Source organism: Diabrotica virgifera, chromosome 9 (genome assembly GCF_917563875.1).
Source record: "Diabrotica virgifera virgifera chromosome 9, PGI_DIABVI_V3a".
Lineage (NCBI taxonomy): Eukaryota > Metazoa > Arthropoda > Insecta > Coleoptera > Chrysomelidae > Diabrotica > Diabrotica virgifera.
In genome coordinates, this window is record NC_065451.1 from 29,737,842 (window position 1) to 29,753,005 (window position 15,164).

Genomic DNA, 15,164 nt, shown 5'->3' on the forward strand with positions numbered 1-15,164 from the left:
GGATCCATGCACCTACGTTCGTAGGTAATAGTAAATACTTTCCGGACATCTCGCTGGTTTCAACGTTAATTCTAAACAGGGTCGTAAGCTGAACTGTTTTAAAAGAAGAATCACTGAGCTTACATAAATATGTGAGTTTTGAACTAGCGAGCAAAAGGAAGAAACGGAAAGATGAAGATATCGATCTAAAGAGATTTTTAAATGAGTAAGTCTTTGTGGGTGCTTTTAGCTTGATTGGTCTGAGATGCGAGGATGTGAGTGAGTTGATCGAGGATCTGAGTGGGGCACCGGAGTTGGCTTGTGTTAGGTCAAATGGGTGGTATGAAAGAAAATAACCGTACTGGTAGAATGAGGGGCTTGAATATCAGAGAACGAATTGTATGAGAGTAAGAATGGAGTGGAAGAGGTTATTAAAATTTCAAGCAGGAAAAAGATAATCAATGAATTAAAGCGAATGCAGAACCAGTACAGAAATGAGATTACATGATTGAAGAGAGAAAAGTGGAGTAACCTGCTTCAGGATCTCAAAAGAGGTATCTGGGGACAGTGTTTCAAGATGGTGTGTATCTAACAGAAGGGGAAAAGACACACTATCCCCTGCCCGAGGAGAAGAGACTGTTTAATACGGGAGCGCTTTCCTCAAGTGGAGAACAGACGTTTAAGTGTTACTTGTTTCATAGAGGCGGTACCCTTTACTGATTTGGAACTCGGCGAGGCCGTTGGATGGATAAAGATCCGAAAGGTACATGGCATAGACGGAGTGATACCGGAGAAGCTAAGGCTCGCCGCACAACTGAACCATAAGAGGTCAGAAAAACCTTTGTGCCATTTTCGAGCTATGTGTGTTGGCCTTTGATTACCTGATACGAGTTGAATTTTGTTGTACCTACTGGCTTCATTATGATGTATGATTCTAGGGTGCAAAAATCCTGTATGTATGATTTAGTTATGGCGCGCAGAAAACTGCACTCATTAGGCCAATTGTGGGATGTAACACTATTGTAATATAATATAAACAGATGACATTGATACCTACGAAAGGCTCCTGAATCGTAAAATAGCCGCGCGACTCATCTAAGCTATTTATTATAACAGAAACCGTGGATACGAAAGGCGCCCGAATCTTAAAAATGGTCTTCGAGGGCGCCGCGCGTCCTCGGAGCAGATATTGATACCAACAACAGGTCTTCGAGGGCGCCGCGCGTTGCATCTAAGCTTTTTATTATAATAGAAACAGCGGAAATTGATACCCACGAAAGGCGCTTAAATCGTAGACATAGTCTTCGAGGGCGCCGTGCGTTGCATACAAGCAATTTATTATAATAGAAACAGTGGATGTTGATACCTACGAAAGGCGCCCGAATCGTAAAAATTGTCTTCGAGGGCGCGCGCGTCCTCGGAGCAGATATTGATACACACAAAGGCGTTTGAATCGTAAAAATGGTCTTCGAGGGCGCCGTTCGTCGCATCTAAGCAATTTATTATAACAGGAACAGCGGACATTAATACCTACAAAAGGCGCCCGAATCGTAAAAATGGTCTTCGAGGGCGCTGCGCGTTCTCGGAGCGGATATTGATATCCATGAAAGGCGCCCGAATAGCCTACGTTATTTGATTATCTGATATCTGGTATTTTGTTGTACCTACTGGCTTCATTATGTAGGTTTCTGGTGCCAAACGGCGAAATCACAAGCAAGTAGAAACATTTTTTAGGGGAATGGTAGCTGCATCATATTTGTGTAACAGTTCAAAAAAAAAAATTTTCAGCGTTTAATTTTTTTAATGGATAGATAGTAACCAAGGCAAAAGGCGCACCGGCCCGATGGCCGGTGGGCCGGCGGGCCAGTCCGGGCCTGAGTCTTGTGACCTGTTCCAGAGTCAGCTTCCTATCCCTCACCTTCGTTTTCCATTTTCGCACTCCTAATCATAATAATAAGTATAATTGTGTATATGTCTATGCTATGCATATATTTCTGTCCTGATTAAACCCGGTTAGCTAATGGCGGTTTAACCGGGACATAAAGTACCGGGCCCTATTTCTAATATAATAAAGAATTAAAATTTCAAAAACCTTTGTTTTATTGTATTAACCTGTTTATATTGTTAATACCATAGGTATATTATGTTACATCTATTGAATTGAACTGTACTTTCCAATCCAGAATTTTAACAAATCCTAAACTTTTCCACAATTTCTCAAGCATGATATTTGTGCATTCAAATTGATTGAAATTACATATTATATATCTATACCTACTAAAAATATTTATTTGTACAAAAAAATGTCTAAATTAATTATAAAGAATGTCTATGTGCTTCTTGTAATTAACAGTTTCAAATTATATAGCTTCAATAAATGTCCTTTTTTCATATTTATTTGGGTCAAATCATGAATAATCAATCTGTATCTGAGAATAAACTTTTATTTAGGAGTCCTTTTTAATGAATAAAACAGGACATACACACACAACTTAGATCCAAAATAATATAAAAAATATCCAACAAACAACCAGACTGTGACAAATATACAAAATACAAGTGAAGTGTTAAGGCGCGTATCCACTGAAAAGTTGGCAACTTTTGTGTTTGCAACTCTTCCGAAGTCACCAACTTTTGTTTTTTATCGTTGTCAGGGCCCCCGCTATCATATGTGCAAAGTGTGCAATGCACACGGGCGCCATCCTTTAGGGGCGCCAAAACCCGGGGTCACAAATTGCAAAAAAAAACAAACAAAACAACAAAAGTTAATTTTAAACTAAAAATTGAGAAATTAAATAGGATTAAATATAAACCCACGAAATTTTATTAGTATATCATCCAGTTACTGCCAAGTCAGGCATTTTAATTTATTTTGTTATGATTTTAATCTGTTTGTTTCATTTTGATATTTTAATCTACAAATAACGGTCCATTTACTCACGGTTTTTGGCTGTGAGTTTTAAAGAACCGCTTATATTGACATCAAATTTGTCATTCACATTACACATAGCTAACAAGAAAAGAAGTGATATTGTGCCGATGTGTGCTTTTGCCCTGGGGGTAAAAGGGGTATTCTTAGGAAAATTCGCACGAGAATACCTTGATATATTCTCGGCGTGCGAAAAAACATACGTTCAAAATAAGTCCGAAATTTGATGAACTGACTGATTCTAAGCAACTTTTGTTCTATAGAGATTTTCACTAAGCACTGAGTCACTACTTTTCAAGTTATTTGCCAGTAAATATGTTCATTTTTCAACAAAAAAACCCGTTTTTTGACGGTTTTTCGTAAATATCTCAAAAACTAAATAGGTAATTTATTGAAAAAATACTCTTAGGAAAAATATAGCTTCCAAAAAATGAAAAAAATAATTTACGTATGAAGTCTTCAAACCCAGAAGAAGCTGAGTTGTAGCTAATGAAATGTAGGTTCTTATTCGTCAAATTTCAAATCGGATATGTCAACATGAAATAACCAAAAAATTAAGCACCCTTCAGGGAAAACACATTACTACTTCTTTAAGGTGTTAAAAAAGGCTTTATTTTTGATTTTTAAAAAAGTTTCTAGCAGCAATAACAGGCAACATTTTTTTTTGGTAAAAAAGTCGTAAAAATCACCCCCTAATTAGCATTCCAAATGAAATTAATCGTCACCGCTTTACCATTTACTTTATATACTATGTATTGTTTATATGATCTATAAGTTTTATCGGTTTAAAGGGCTCATTTTTGAAAAAATTTGGTTTTAAAGTAAAAATTTTTTTAATCTTGAAAATATTACTTTTTTCCAAATACTTAACTTAAAAATTATTAGTAATACCAAAAATCTCAAGCAGTAAAAAATGCAGGCTTTGCTTTTCTGAATATTTTGGATTTTTTGTTTTCCTGTAAGACAAAAATGGGTAAAGATATGGCTGTTCAAAATTTGCATACACTCGTAATCACTGGGTTATTTAAGCCCTTTTAACTACAGACTTTTCAAAAATAAGCGCTTTGAACCGATGAAACTTCAGATCATATAAACAATACATAAGCAAAGTAACTTGTGGTGAAGCGGTAACGATTAATTTCATTTGGCGTGCTAATTAGGGGGTGATTTTTTCACGATTTTCATTATTTTTTTTTGCCAAAAAAAAAGGAACCAACATTATTTGTTGAACTAACTTATTTATTTTTGATGTTAAAAAAACTTAAAAAAAATACAGCTTCTTTAAACACTTTAAGTTATAATGAGTTTTCCCTGATAAGTGCTTGATTTTTTGGATATTTCACATTGAATTATTTGATTTGTAATTTGACGAATAAGAACATCCTTTTCATTAGCTACTACGCTGCTTCTACTGGGTCTGCAGACTTCATATTTATATATAGGTACTTACACCTTTTTTTCAGTTTTTTATAAGCTATATTTTTTTTTCGATAAAGTACTCACTTTTTGGGTTACTTGCGAATATTTGTCTAAAAACTTGTTTTTTTTTTGTTGAAAAATGAACATATTTACTCGCAAATAATTTGAAAAGTATTGAAGATTATTGACTTTTCAATAGGACATTTTCAATATTCAGGGCAAAATCACACATCGCCACAATATCACATTTTCTTTGACATTTTAGCTATGTGTATAGCAAGGTTTTATAATCTTTTACCTTGAGTGAAAGGACTATAAATATGACTTCCAAAGTTCAGTTTTTGGTTTATTTCAAGAACCTATCTACCTCCAAAAAATAAATAAAAAACATGATCCAAAATTCCTTAAGGGGCGCCAAAACACTTTTTTGCACACAGGCACCAATAACCCTTACAGGGGCCCTGATCGTTGTCCACAACTAAACATAAAGTTGTCAACAATAATTTAGGAAACATGTTAGTTGGCAACTGGCAGTCTCCATCAAGACTATTGTGTTGACAAAATGGGGTCGATTGATGACGATATTATCTTAGCAGCTGCATCATTTATTATTTTGAGTAAAAAAAAGAAACGAAAACATAAATATTGGGTACGACCAAGCCTCATAGGAAGAAACACACATGGAGGAATTGAGTTAATAAATGCTTTGAGAAAAGATGATTTGTTAGCAGGACGTATTGAAGACGGACAAATAAGAAACTTTCTCCGTATGACTGATTCCGATTTTGAGTGGTTGCTCAATCTTGTTGGACCAAAAATTACAAAAAATTACACTAATTTTAGAAAAGCCATCACACCTACCGAACGCCTACTAATTACTTTAAGATTTTTGGCTACCGGAGATTCCTACACTTCATTAATGCATTTATTTAGGATTTCAAAGCAAGCGATTTCAAAAATTGTACCAGAAGTATGTATAGCAATATGTGAAGTTCTTGGCGATCAAATAAAAGTAAGTGTATTCTATTATTATAAATATTTTTGACGGTTTCTTTAGCAGAGCAAGTTTGGTAAAATATTCAATTTTTGTTCCCTGGGGTCAGGTTCGATTCGTTTCTAAAAATAACTGAAAACGCATTTGAAAGTTTTTATTTAAGAAACTATTTTAATACAAATCATATGAAACATCATGGGGTACACATTATTAGTCTAATATATTAGCAGTATTTATAGCTTCCAGCAGAATACTAGATGCAGCCAAACTTGTTTCCTGTTCTGTTTGTGAATCTGTGAGTGGTATATCCTGTGTTTGTTGTGGGATGTATTGTGATGAAGATGGTAATGCATATTGTGGCGAGCGTAGTTCAGGTACTGTTTGAGATTCTGTCACTTGTGGTATGTATTGTGGTGAAGGGGATGATACATATTGTGGTGATATTAGTTGATTGTAGTGTGATGTGAGTGATGATGTGTCATCTGGTGATGAAAGAGGTGGATGTATGGGAAAACTGGAACTTGATGAATGTGTTGAAATTGGAGTCATTTGTCCAGAATGTCCAGTAGCAGGATAGTCATATTTTCCGATACTTGCTTGAAACAAAATATTTGATATTTCATGCTCCACCACATTTTGAGCATAACTTGATTTTAAAGCTTCCATTTTCATTGCAACATGCTCCCCAAAGGCACTGTATTTATGGCGATTTTTCTTAGCTTGAAGTTCTTTCAATACGTTGTAAGCTTCCTCTTGCCTTTGGTCACCAGTTGAAACCTTCCTTTTTGAACATTTAGTTTTTTTCCCAATACAAGGCGCTGTCGACGGGCCTGGTTGTGAATTCGGTGGTTCTGAATCCGATGATGGTGGGACTATTGTATTACTTGTATTTCCCTCATTTGGTAACAGATTTTGATTTTGGGAGATTTCTGCCTCAACTTCTTCCGACCCAGAATCCTAAAAATATATTTTTTTATAGATGCCTGGAACTGCTGAAGAGTGGAAAGTAGTGGCAACACAGTTTAATAATCTATGGAATTTTCCACAATGTACAGGAGTTATGGACGGAAAACATATTATGATTCAATCACCAGAACACAGTGGAAGCGATTACTTTAATTACAAATCGTTTTTAGCATTGTGCTTTTTATTGTTGCTAATGCAAATGTGTTGTATATGAATGTTGGCTGCCAGGGACGCATATCGGATGGTGGTGTTTACGAAAATACCCAGTTCAAAAGAATGTTGTCCGAATGTAAACTTAATCTACCTAATAATGAAAAGCTTCCTGGTAGAGCCATGGCTGTTCCTTATGTTTTTCTGGGTGACGATGCTTTTCCATTGTCACCAAATTTGATGAAACCTTATCCAGGTACCCAAGAAAAAGGATCACAGGGAAGAATATTTAATTATAGACTATCAAGAGCGCGAAGGGTATCAGAGAATGTGTTCGGAATATTATCTGCACGATTTCGAGTTTTCAGAAAAATAATGTTACTTGAACCAACGAAAGCGGAGACAATTGTGACTGCTTGTATTTGTTTACATAATTATTTAAGAAAAAAAAATCAAGGACCACCTACACTCCACCTGGAACTTTCGATTCTGAAGACAAAGACAGTGGTAATATTATTTCTGGAGCTTGGAGGAACGAGATGCAAAACAATATGCCATTCCATAGTTTCGATAAGAGAGCTCGGAAATCAAGTAGTGCTGCGAAAGATGTGAGACAAGAATTTGCAGAGTTTTTTATGACCGAACAAGGGAACATTCCTTGGCAAAATGACTATTAACAAATTATATAAAGTAACGAAACAAACAGCAAGAAAATTAATTAATGCATTAATAATATTAATTTTATGAAGTTATTTTATTTTTTTTAAGTTAGAAGTTAACTAACTTTCTACTAACTGCTAAATTACTAGAATATGATACGTTATGATCCTCTTTCAATCGTAGTTATTCATAGCTTATAAATCGTAAAATAAATACAATATTGTTGCATACTTACATGTTTTTCATTTAATCCCTTTTCAAGGCATAACTTAGGTTCATTTTTGTCTGATAAAAATAGAAGTCGTTGGTACGCAAACCACTTTGTGGTATCAGAAGTAGCTGAACCCGATTTATTTTCTTCTTTTAATTTCTTCTTCTCTCTGAAAAACTGTTCCGTCAAATTTTTTATTTTCCTTTGTATTTCAAGTTCGTGTAGCCCCATCACATCACTGATGGTTTTCCAGGCATCCTTTTTCTTATTTTTATTTTTATAATTTACGTCTTTTGGATTCCATAGTACACTTTGGGTGTGATATAAACCAATTAAGGTATCAATAAGTTCATTTGTCCACGTTATTACTACAGACATGTTTCTGTTTACAACTTATGTTTCCAACTGAGCGACCGTCCCCACAAAGCCGTTAAAATGTCGACAACACGCGCATTCCTTTGATGTTACCGACAAAAAGAGAAACAAGGTTCTCAACATTTGTTTGCAATTTTTGTTGGCAACATGAACATATTTCGGAAACTTTTGTCACCAACGCATGTTGACAACACGAAAGTTGCCAATTTTCCTTTGGTGGAGACCCGTCTTTAGAGCATGGAAAATTTTTTCTCTCTCTGGAGATCTAACACGCAATCTGTTTTTCGAACGAAAGTGAATCCTTATTTTAATGCGGTTGGTTCTCATTGAGATTTGACATTACTTGTTTTATTACTGATTTTTGTGCGATTTCTGAGTGAAAACTAGCAATTTTTTTAACTCTTTATAGTGGTGATGTGTCCGGCTTACGGTTGTAAAAGCGACAGCAGCAGGAAATAAGTGCGAATTACATTTTACAGGTAAATAAATATTTCTGTTATGTGTGCGTAGATGAAAATTCGATAAATACTCCTATATTCTTAGATATTGCCTCTTAAATGGTTAATAATTTGAAAATTAACACTTTAATGTACCTTATTACATAATTAAAATTACATGGTTAAGTTATAAAATGAGAAAAATTTACATGTAAAATTAAAAGTAACATAAAAAATCACCATTTTACCAGTGGTGTAGGTACGAAACGGTACGAAATAAATGAAATTATAAAATATATTGTGGCAACTTCGAAAATGGAATTAATAGCGTATATTGTTATTACATATTATTGACTTTTTTGTTGTTAAACATTTTATTGCTTGATTTTATTTTGTTTATATGTAAAAAAATTATTTAAGAGCACAGGCGCAAATATTTTACGGCTATATCTACTTTTTCTTTTTTTACACGGCAAATTATATGTATAGTATTTTTACTACAAAAGCGATATTACGTAGGTCAAAATTTTTGACGTAAGAGAACTGTCAAAACATTAGAATGTGACTTTTCATTATTGCCATGTTTATTATAATTATTATAAACATGGCAAAGTCACATTCTAATGTTTTGGCAGTTCTCTTACGTCAAAAATTTTGACCTACGTAATAACGCTTTTGTAGTAAAAATACTATAGTAAAGTTTTCACTGGTATGGATACGCACATAAACATTACTTGACAATGACATTGTCACCATTAACTTGAGATGACTTTTGAATGTTCTTGGATAACTGTTACTTGTATCATCGCTTAAATTATTAATTCAATTAATTAATATGATAATTTTTCACTAACTATGTATTCAGTGATTATAATAATTTATATACTATGCCATAAAAGATAATACTTAATCGAGAAAAGAGGAAAAGTGATTTTTTTAATAATATATTGTTACTATGGAACGCTTAGATAAATTTTGAATATCTTTAACAACAAAATGCTTATATCACAATATATATCCTGGTGTAGTCTCTGCTTGGGATCTTCCATAAATAATAAACAATAAATAACTTTTTATTAATGTCACGTCTTAAATTCTTTAGCCAATACACTATCAATATTATTTAATAAACAACTCAAGATAACAATGTTGTTCTGAAGCTATTTTCTTGTGGCATTTTTACGTCGAAACGTTAATAAAAATCATTTTTTAATAATATTGTGGCTTATTTCCCATTCTAAATAGTTAAAATCAAGATAACAAGCGATACACAATTATTGGATCAAAGCTAGCCGTGCAAAAAATTACGTATGTCTTGTTTTAATCTTAATTTTTATCAATTAATTTTGATTAACGTAATTAACACAATTATAAGTAACAATAATAAATAAAATCAAACAGGATGCTGTATATGTCCACCACCAACATCTCTACATAACCTAACTTTTCTTGTTAAGTTGACGTGCACTGCAAAGTTGACGTAAACTGGAAAGTAGTATATCTGAATTAAGAACAGACATGCACTGTATATCTATCTCTGTCGTTGAGAACCACCTATGATGACAATAATTTTGGATCAAACGTTATTATTATTCCTAAAGCCGTGTCAAATAGCTAAAATTGCCGCTGTCTTGTCAGCACATTCTGTTCGACTGAGTGCGTTGTACGACAAAGATAGCGAATATTCAATTTGGAAAATATTACCACTGACATGGTGTTCATTTTTTTCCAATAGGGCTTTTCATAGATTGTCATTTGTTTCGAGCTTCTGTCATGTGTCACATAATATTAATATATCTACGTCATACGTCTTGGGTTTGTATTATTGTTATATACCAATAAAGTATGTCGTAGATATATTAATATTATGTGACACATGACAGAAGCTCGAAACAAATGACTGTGAATAAAAAGCCCTATAGGGCTTTTTATCGATTGCCATTTGTTTCGAGCTTCTGTCATGTGTCACATAATATTAATATATCTACGTCATACGTCTCTAGTTTGTATCATTGTTATATACCAATAACGTATGACGTAGATATATTAATATTATGTAACACACGACAGAAGCTCGAAACAAATGACTGTGAATGAAAAGCCCTATAGGGCTTTTCATCGATTGCCATTTGTTTTGAGCTTCTGTCATGTGTCACATAATATTAATATATCTACGTCATACGTCTCTAGTTTGTATCATTGTTATATACCAATAACGTATGACGTAAATATATTAATATTATGTGACACGTGACAGAAGCTCGAAACAAATTAACAAATGACTGTGAATGAAAAGCACTATACTGAAAAAAGTAATACTTTTGAAAAATTTAAACGCAGAATGAAAGACTAAATTATTACCGAGGGCTAAAAGTCCCTCAGAATAAATAAAAAGTTTCTTTTGAATGAGATCTTTGAAAATAAAAATCACACTAAATTGTCTCTTAGTTTTTCACCCCTGTAACTTTTTTCTCAGAATTCGAAAAAATAAATCCTATTTAAATATAGTATTGGAGCCGAAATTTTGCGACCTATGTGAAATAAAGATATCTATCATAAATCAATCATTCAAAAAGTTTGCTTTCGTCACATCCCCTAATTCCTAATCCTGTTTTATTTTGAGTGGGTATAAAAGTTCAACATACTAAAATACTGTTATTTGTTTCAATCTTTCTATGTAAGCCATGCATAATATTGTGTAATTAATAAAAATAGAAAATTGAACTAAACCTACGAGCAATATTATTTAATTATGTAGTTTTATATAGTTTCTTATGGCCTACGCGATACGCCACTGGCACTCGTGTTTGGTTCTAACTTGGTTTTGGCTTCAGTTTCGTTCTCGTTGCGGTCACTCCAGGGTGTTGTGTAATTTAGAATTAAGTTTTATGTTTATTTGTGTTAGTCTGTATGCAGCTTAAGACCATGAGCTTTAGTGTGTAGCGGGCTTAAGCTGACAGCTGACAGACAGAATGATGGCCGCTTGTTAGAGCCTTGTGTAGATCTTATAAAATAAATCGAAAGTTATTAAATAAAACCAACCTGCCAGTTACAGTTTCTGAGTTTTATTTTTCAAATTTACTATATGATGATAGTCCTAGTTCCATCTCAGGTAACAGACATCAAGTAACTGAAAATAACGTAGAGTTCATATTTGAAAGTGACTCAGAAACATAGAAATAGTGAAATAAGTGAATACCCTTCTGATAGTGATAAAAATTCCCCTCTTATAAAAAAGAAACCACGTGAATGTAAAAAACCAAATTATCTTAAGGACTATTTCTTATATTAATGTTTTTGCTAAAAAAAAAAATAAAAAAAAGCGTGTTGTGTAATTTAGAATTAAGTTTTATGTTTATTTGTGTTAGTCTGTATGCAGCTTAAGACCACAGCATAATAAACGAAACCAGCAAGGACACTCTCTGATGCCGCCTTTGAAGTTGAAAAGTACAGTACATGCCATTTTTCGCGTAGTACATCTCAGTGGTGATGTGATGTGTTGGTTTATCAGTGTTGCCGATGTCACCAACTTTATTACCCGTAAGAGATTCTTTTTGAATAATTTCTGGAATTTCATTCATCGTCAATATTTTGTGTTATGTCCCAATTATTTACATAATTCCCACAGGCATACGTATAAAATTATGTTAAAAAATATGAATGTCATAAAAGTTGAGTAAATCTGATAATTATGTACAAATCGGCAACACTGTCGATTTTCTACATTGTCTGGTACTACGCACAAAATGGCCGACGATCTGCGCAGTAATAGTGCGCGAACTTTTCCCGCCGACTAGTGTGTCACTGCTGTTGCGTTTTCTATGCTGTGTTAAGACCATGAGCTTAAGTGTGTAGCGGGCTTAAGCTGACAGCTGACAGACAGAATGATGGCCGCTTGTTAGAGCCTTGTGTAGATCTTATAAAATAAAATAAAGTTATTAAAAGTATGTACTTATTTGTATATCCACCATCATTAAAGTAAAACACAGGGAGAGGGTAAAAATTTTTCCATACTCTAAGGCCCGTATTCATAGTCGGTACTCAAGTCTGAGTCGATGCTTAAGGTCGACCTTGAAAAAATTCTTATACATATTTGTATACAAATTTTTTCAAGGTCGACCTTAAGCATCGACTCATACTTGAGTACCGACTATCTATGAATACGGGGCTTAGACTTCAACAAACAACGCCAACTTGCTGTCGATTTTAAAACCATCTTCTTCTTCTTTAGTTTAATGTTTAATGGCCTCCACCTACTTGGGTATTTGACCAGCACAACTGTGTCTAGGTAGACGCTAACGTGTACGCAAATAAAAAAGTTAGGTATTAATAGTTAGGTATATAATACACGCGAATTTAAACTTCATCAAGCCAGTGACGTCATTATTTAACGTGCGCAGTGACTGTATATTTTGGTACACGCTATTTTGATATGTTTAGTGTTTGTTTAATAGAAAAATATTTGTTATTAAGGGAAGGGGAAGGGAAGCAGAACTATTCAGATGTTTTAAACTAAACCCCTCTGTGGCGCAGTGGTAAGAGCGCCTACCTTTGAAACGAAAGGTCGGGAGTTCGAATCCTACCAGGGGCAGAAATTTTTCATTTATTATAATTTAATAAATGAAAAATAGTTTCTGTCCTTGTGGGATCGGTACTCACCGGAGGGACAGCAGACGTTCGGAAACAATTAGCGTCTCTTTGCAAAGACAATGACGTCGACTTTGCAAAGTAACAAGACACTTACTCAACACACACACTATATATTACTCCCCTGACTTAGTGATAAGTTATACAATTACGTGGCTAAAGGTTCTAGTTCTAAACCAAAGCCAGAATCAGAGAAAAAAAAGAATGTGTGTGTACTTTGTACGCACGTAAGAAGTTATACTTCTATTATATAATTTCAACCAAATAAATATACCTACTTAACAGTTACAATACAAAAAATTAACAATAATTACCAAAAATGAACCAAAACTTAACAATGCCAAATATTAAAATAAAAAAAGAAAAAAGTATGAATCGTCCGGGATTTGAACCCGCAATCTCGCGATTTTTTATCTCTGGTCCAATGCTCTACCAACAAGGCCATCAAGCCGCATGCTACTTACCTTTCAGATATACATAATTATACATCACGGTGACAAGTGAAATATAAAAATAGATGTTTTATTATTTTACGCCCAAGGAAGACAAATCCAAAGACACAAAATTATAATAAAAAACCTTTTAAACCACCTTTTTGGTTGTATTATTAATATTAATGTTAATAAATGAAATATAAATATTTTGACGTTTCACAATTTGACATTTCACTTTTAACTGCAGTGCCTTAAAATTTTTAAAGCACTAGTGCCTTAAAGTAGCATTTTTAACGCTCCTATGGAGTCCTAAAAATTGCATTTTTAACACGTTTGCAGAAAAATATATTTAAAAACACTAATATATTCTTTCCACACATTTTCTGGACTGATACATACATAAATTAAAACATTTTAAAGTATAACTTCAAAAATATAATATGAAAACTATTTAAAAAGGCAGTATAACTATTAACTAACCTTTGTTTGTTGTTTCTCTTTCCACAAATTTTAAAACGCAACAACCATACATAACCAAACCGTCAACCGTCCAAACCACAGCTGCGCTACAGCTGCCATATTGGATAATTTTTGACATGTCATTTGAACATCCAATCAGAACTATAATGCGCATGCGCCCGGATCGTAGGGTTTAACATATAAAAATTCACCCTCATATCGCGCGTAAAGAAGTATAACTTCAAAAAAATGTTTCAAACTAAACTTTAATAAATCAATGTGTATAGTATAAAGTTATATATTCAGGTTAGCAAAATAAATATTTAGTTGACATTGTAATAAATAGTGTGATGTTAATGCCTTTTTGGTCCCAACTAATTAAAACTCTATTGTTTGGCTAACTTTATATTTACATCGTATAAACGGTGATTCAACCATAATTGTTTATAAATACAAATCATTACCTATACCACACATTTGTACATATCAAGTATCTAATTATAACAGCTCTTGAATTTACCTACACTGCATTTTTATACACGACATAATATGTAAACCTCACGTATTAATTCACGGTCAGGAGTCATTGTCTTCGAGCATGGCTAATACACTACATTATATTTTGATAAAGATATTTACAACTTAATTTATATAGGTTGTCCCAACTATATTACAACATGACATGTACAAAATACTGATAAACCAATGCTGTTGTCTTTATTTCTATTTATACAGGGAAGTTGAACTTGTTACGATTTTCGTAGAAAGTTGGTTATAACTTTCTAAATACCCTGTAGATATAACATAATAAACCTTTATATTTTTGTGATGGGGACGTTAAGAAGATTTCGAACATAAAATAAAATATAGGGTGTTCCATTTAAAAAAGCATAAGTTTGGTCTGCCACTATATGTTATCGGACGCCCTGTAACATTCTAACTAATTTTGAAATATGAAGCTCAAAGTTTGCTACAATTTTTGTTACTAACTTTCATTGCTATCTATTGCTATAGAGGATCTATATAATGAGCTGTATCACACTAATCAATCGCCCTGTGTATTTTATCTTAATTCTTCTGCTACCCTAGGAATTTTTGTCTCTTATCTTTTTCATACTGTTTTAAAATGTTGTTAAACTCATTAAAAGAACTAAAATAATTTTCCACACTCCATAATTAATTTAAAAACCAGCACTAAACAAATAAAAAATAAGAAATATCTTTACTAATCAATATTAAAATGTAAACACAACACGATTAGACAAATTCTAAACTCACTCTGACACTCGCGATATTCTCAAGTTAGCGTGTATGCAAAAAACCAGTTTCGCGTGTACCTAGACACAGCGTAGCTCCACTGCGAAAAAGTAAATCCCATTTAAAATACATTGTTACTTCACGCACACTTTAAATCCTTCACGTACTGCTATCTACAATGACAGTTTTCACAAACTATAAACTTATAAATAATATGAGATAGAGTAGATATTGTGATTCAAATTTT

At 33.3% G+C, this 15,164-nt stretch overlaps 2 protein-coding genes across 2 annotated transcripts in view; one reads left to right on the forward strand and one right to left on the reverse strand.

Moving 5' to 3' along the window:
* LOC114339762 (gastrula zinc finger protein XlCGF57.1-like) overlaps positions 1-11,694 on the reverse strand; it is a 108,019-nt gene extending 96,325 nt beyond the window's left edge. The window contains exon 1 of the mRNA XM_050662192.1: positions 11,651-11,694. The gene's annotated coding sequence lies outside the window, so the exon portion shown is untranslated. The remainder of the gene's footprint in view (positions 1-11,650) is intronic.
* LOC126890911 (uncharacterized) lies at positions 4,890-7,327 on the forward strand. The gene is made up of 2 exons (XM_050660077.1): positions 4,890-5,339; positions 6,301-7,327. Exons 1-2 carry the CDS (start codon positions 4,890-4,892, stop codon positions 6,499-6,501), a joined length of 651 nt encoding a protein of 216 aa, XP_050516034.1. The 3' UTR covers positions 6,502-7,327.
* Positions 11,695-15,164: the final 3,470 nt, after the last annotated feature.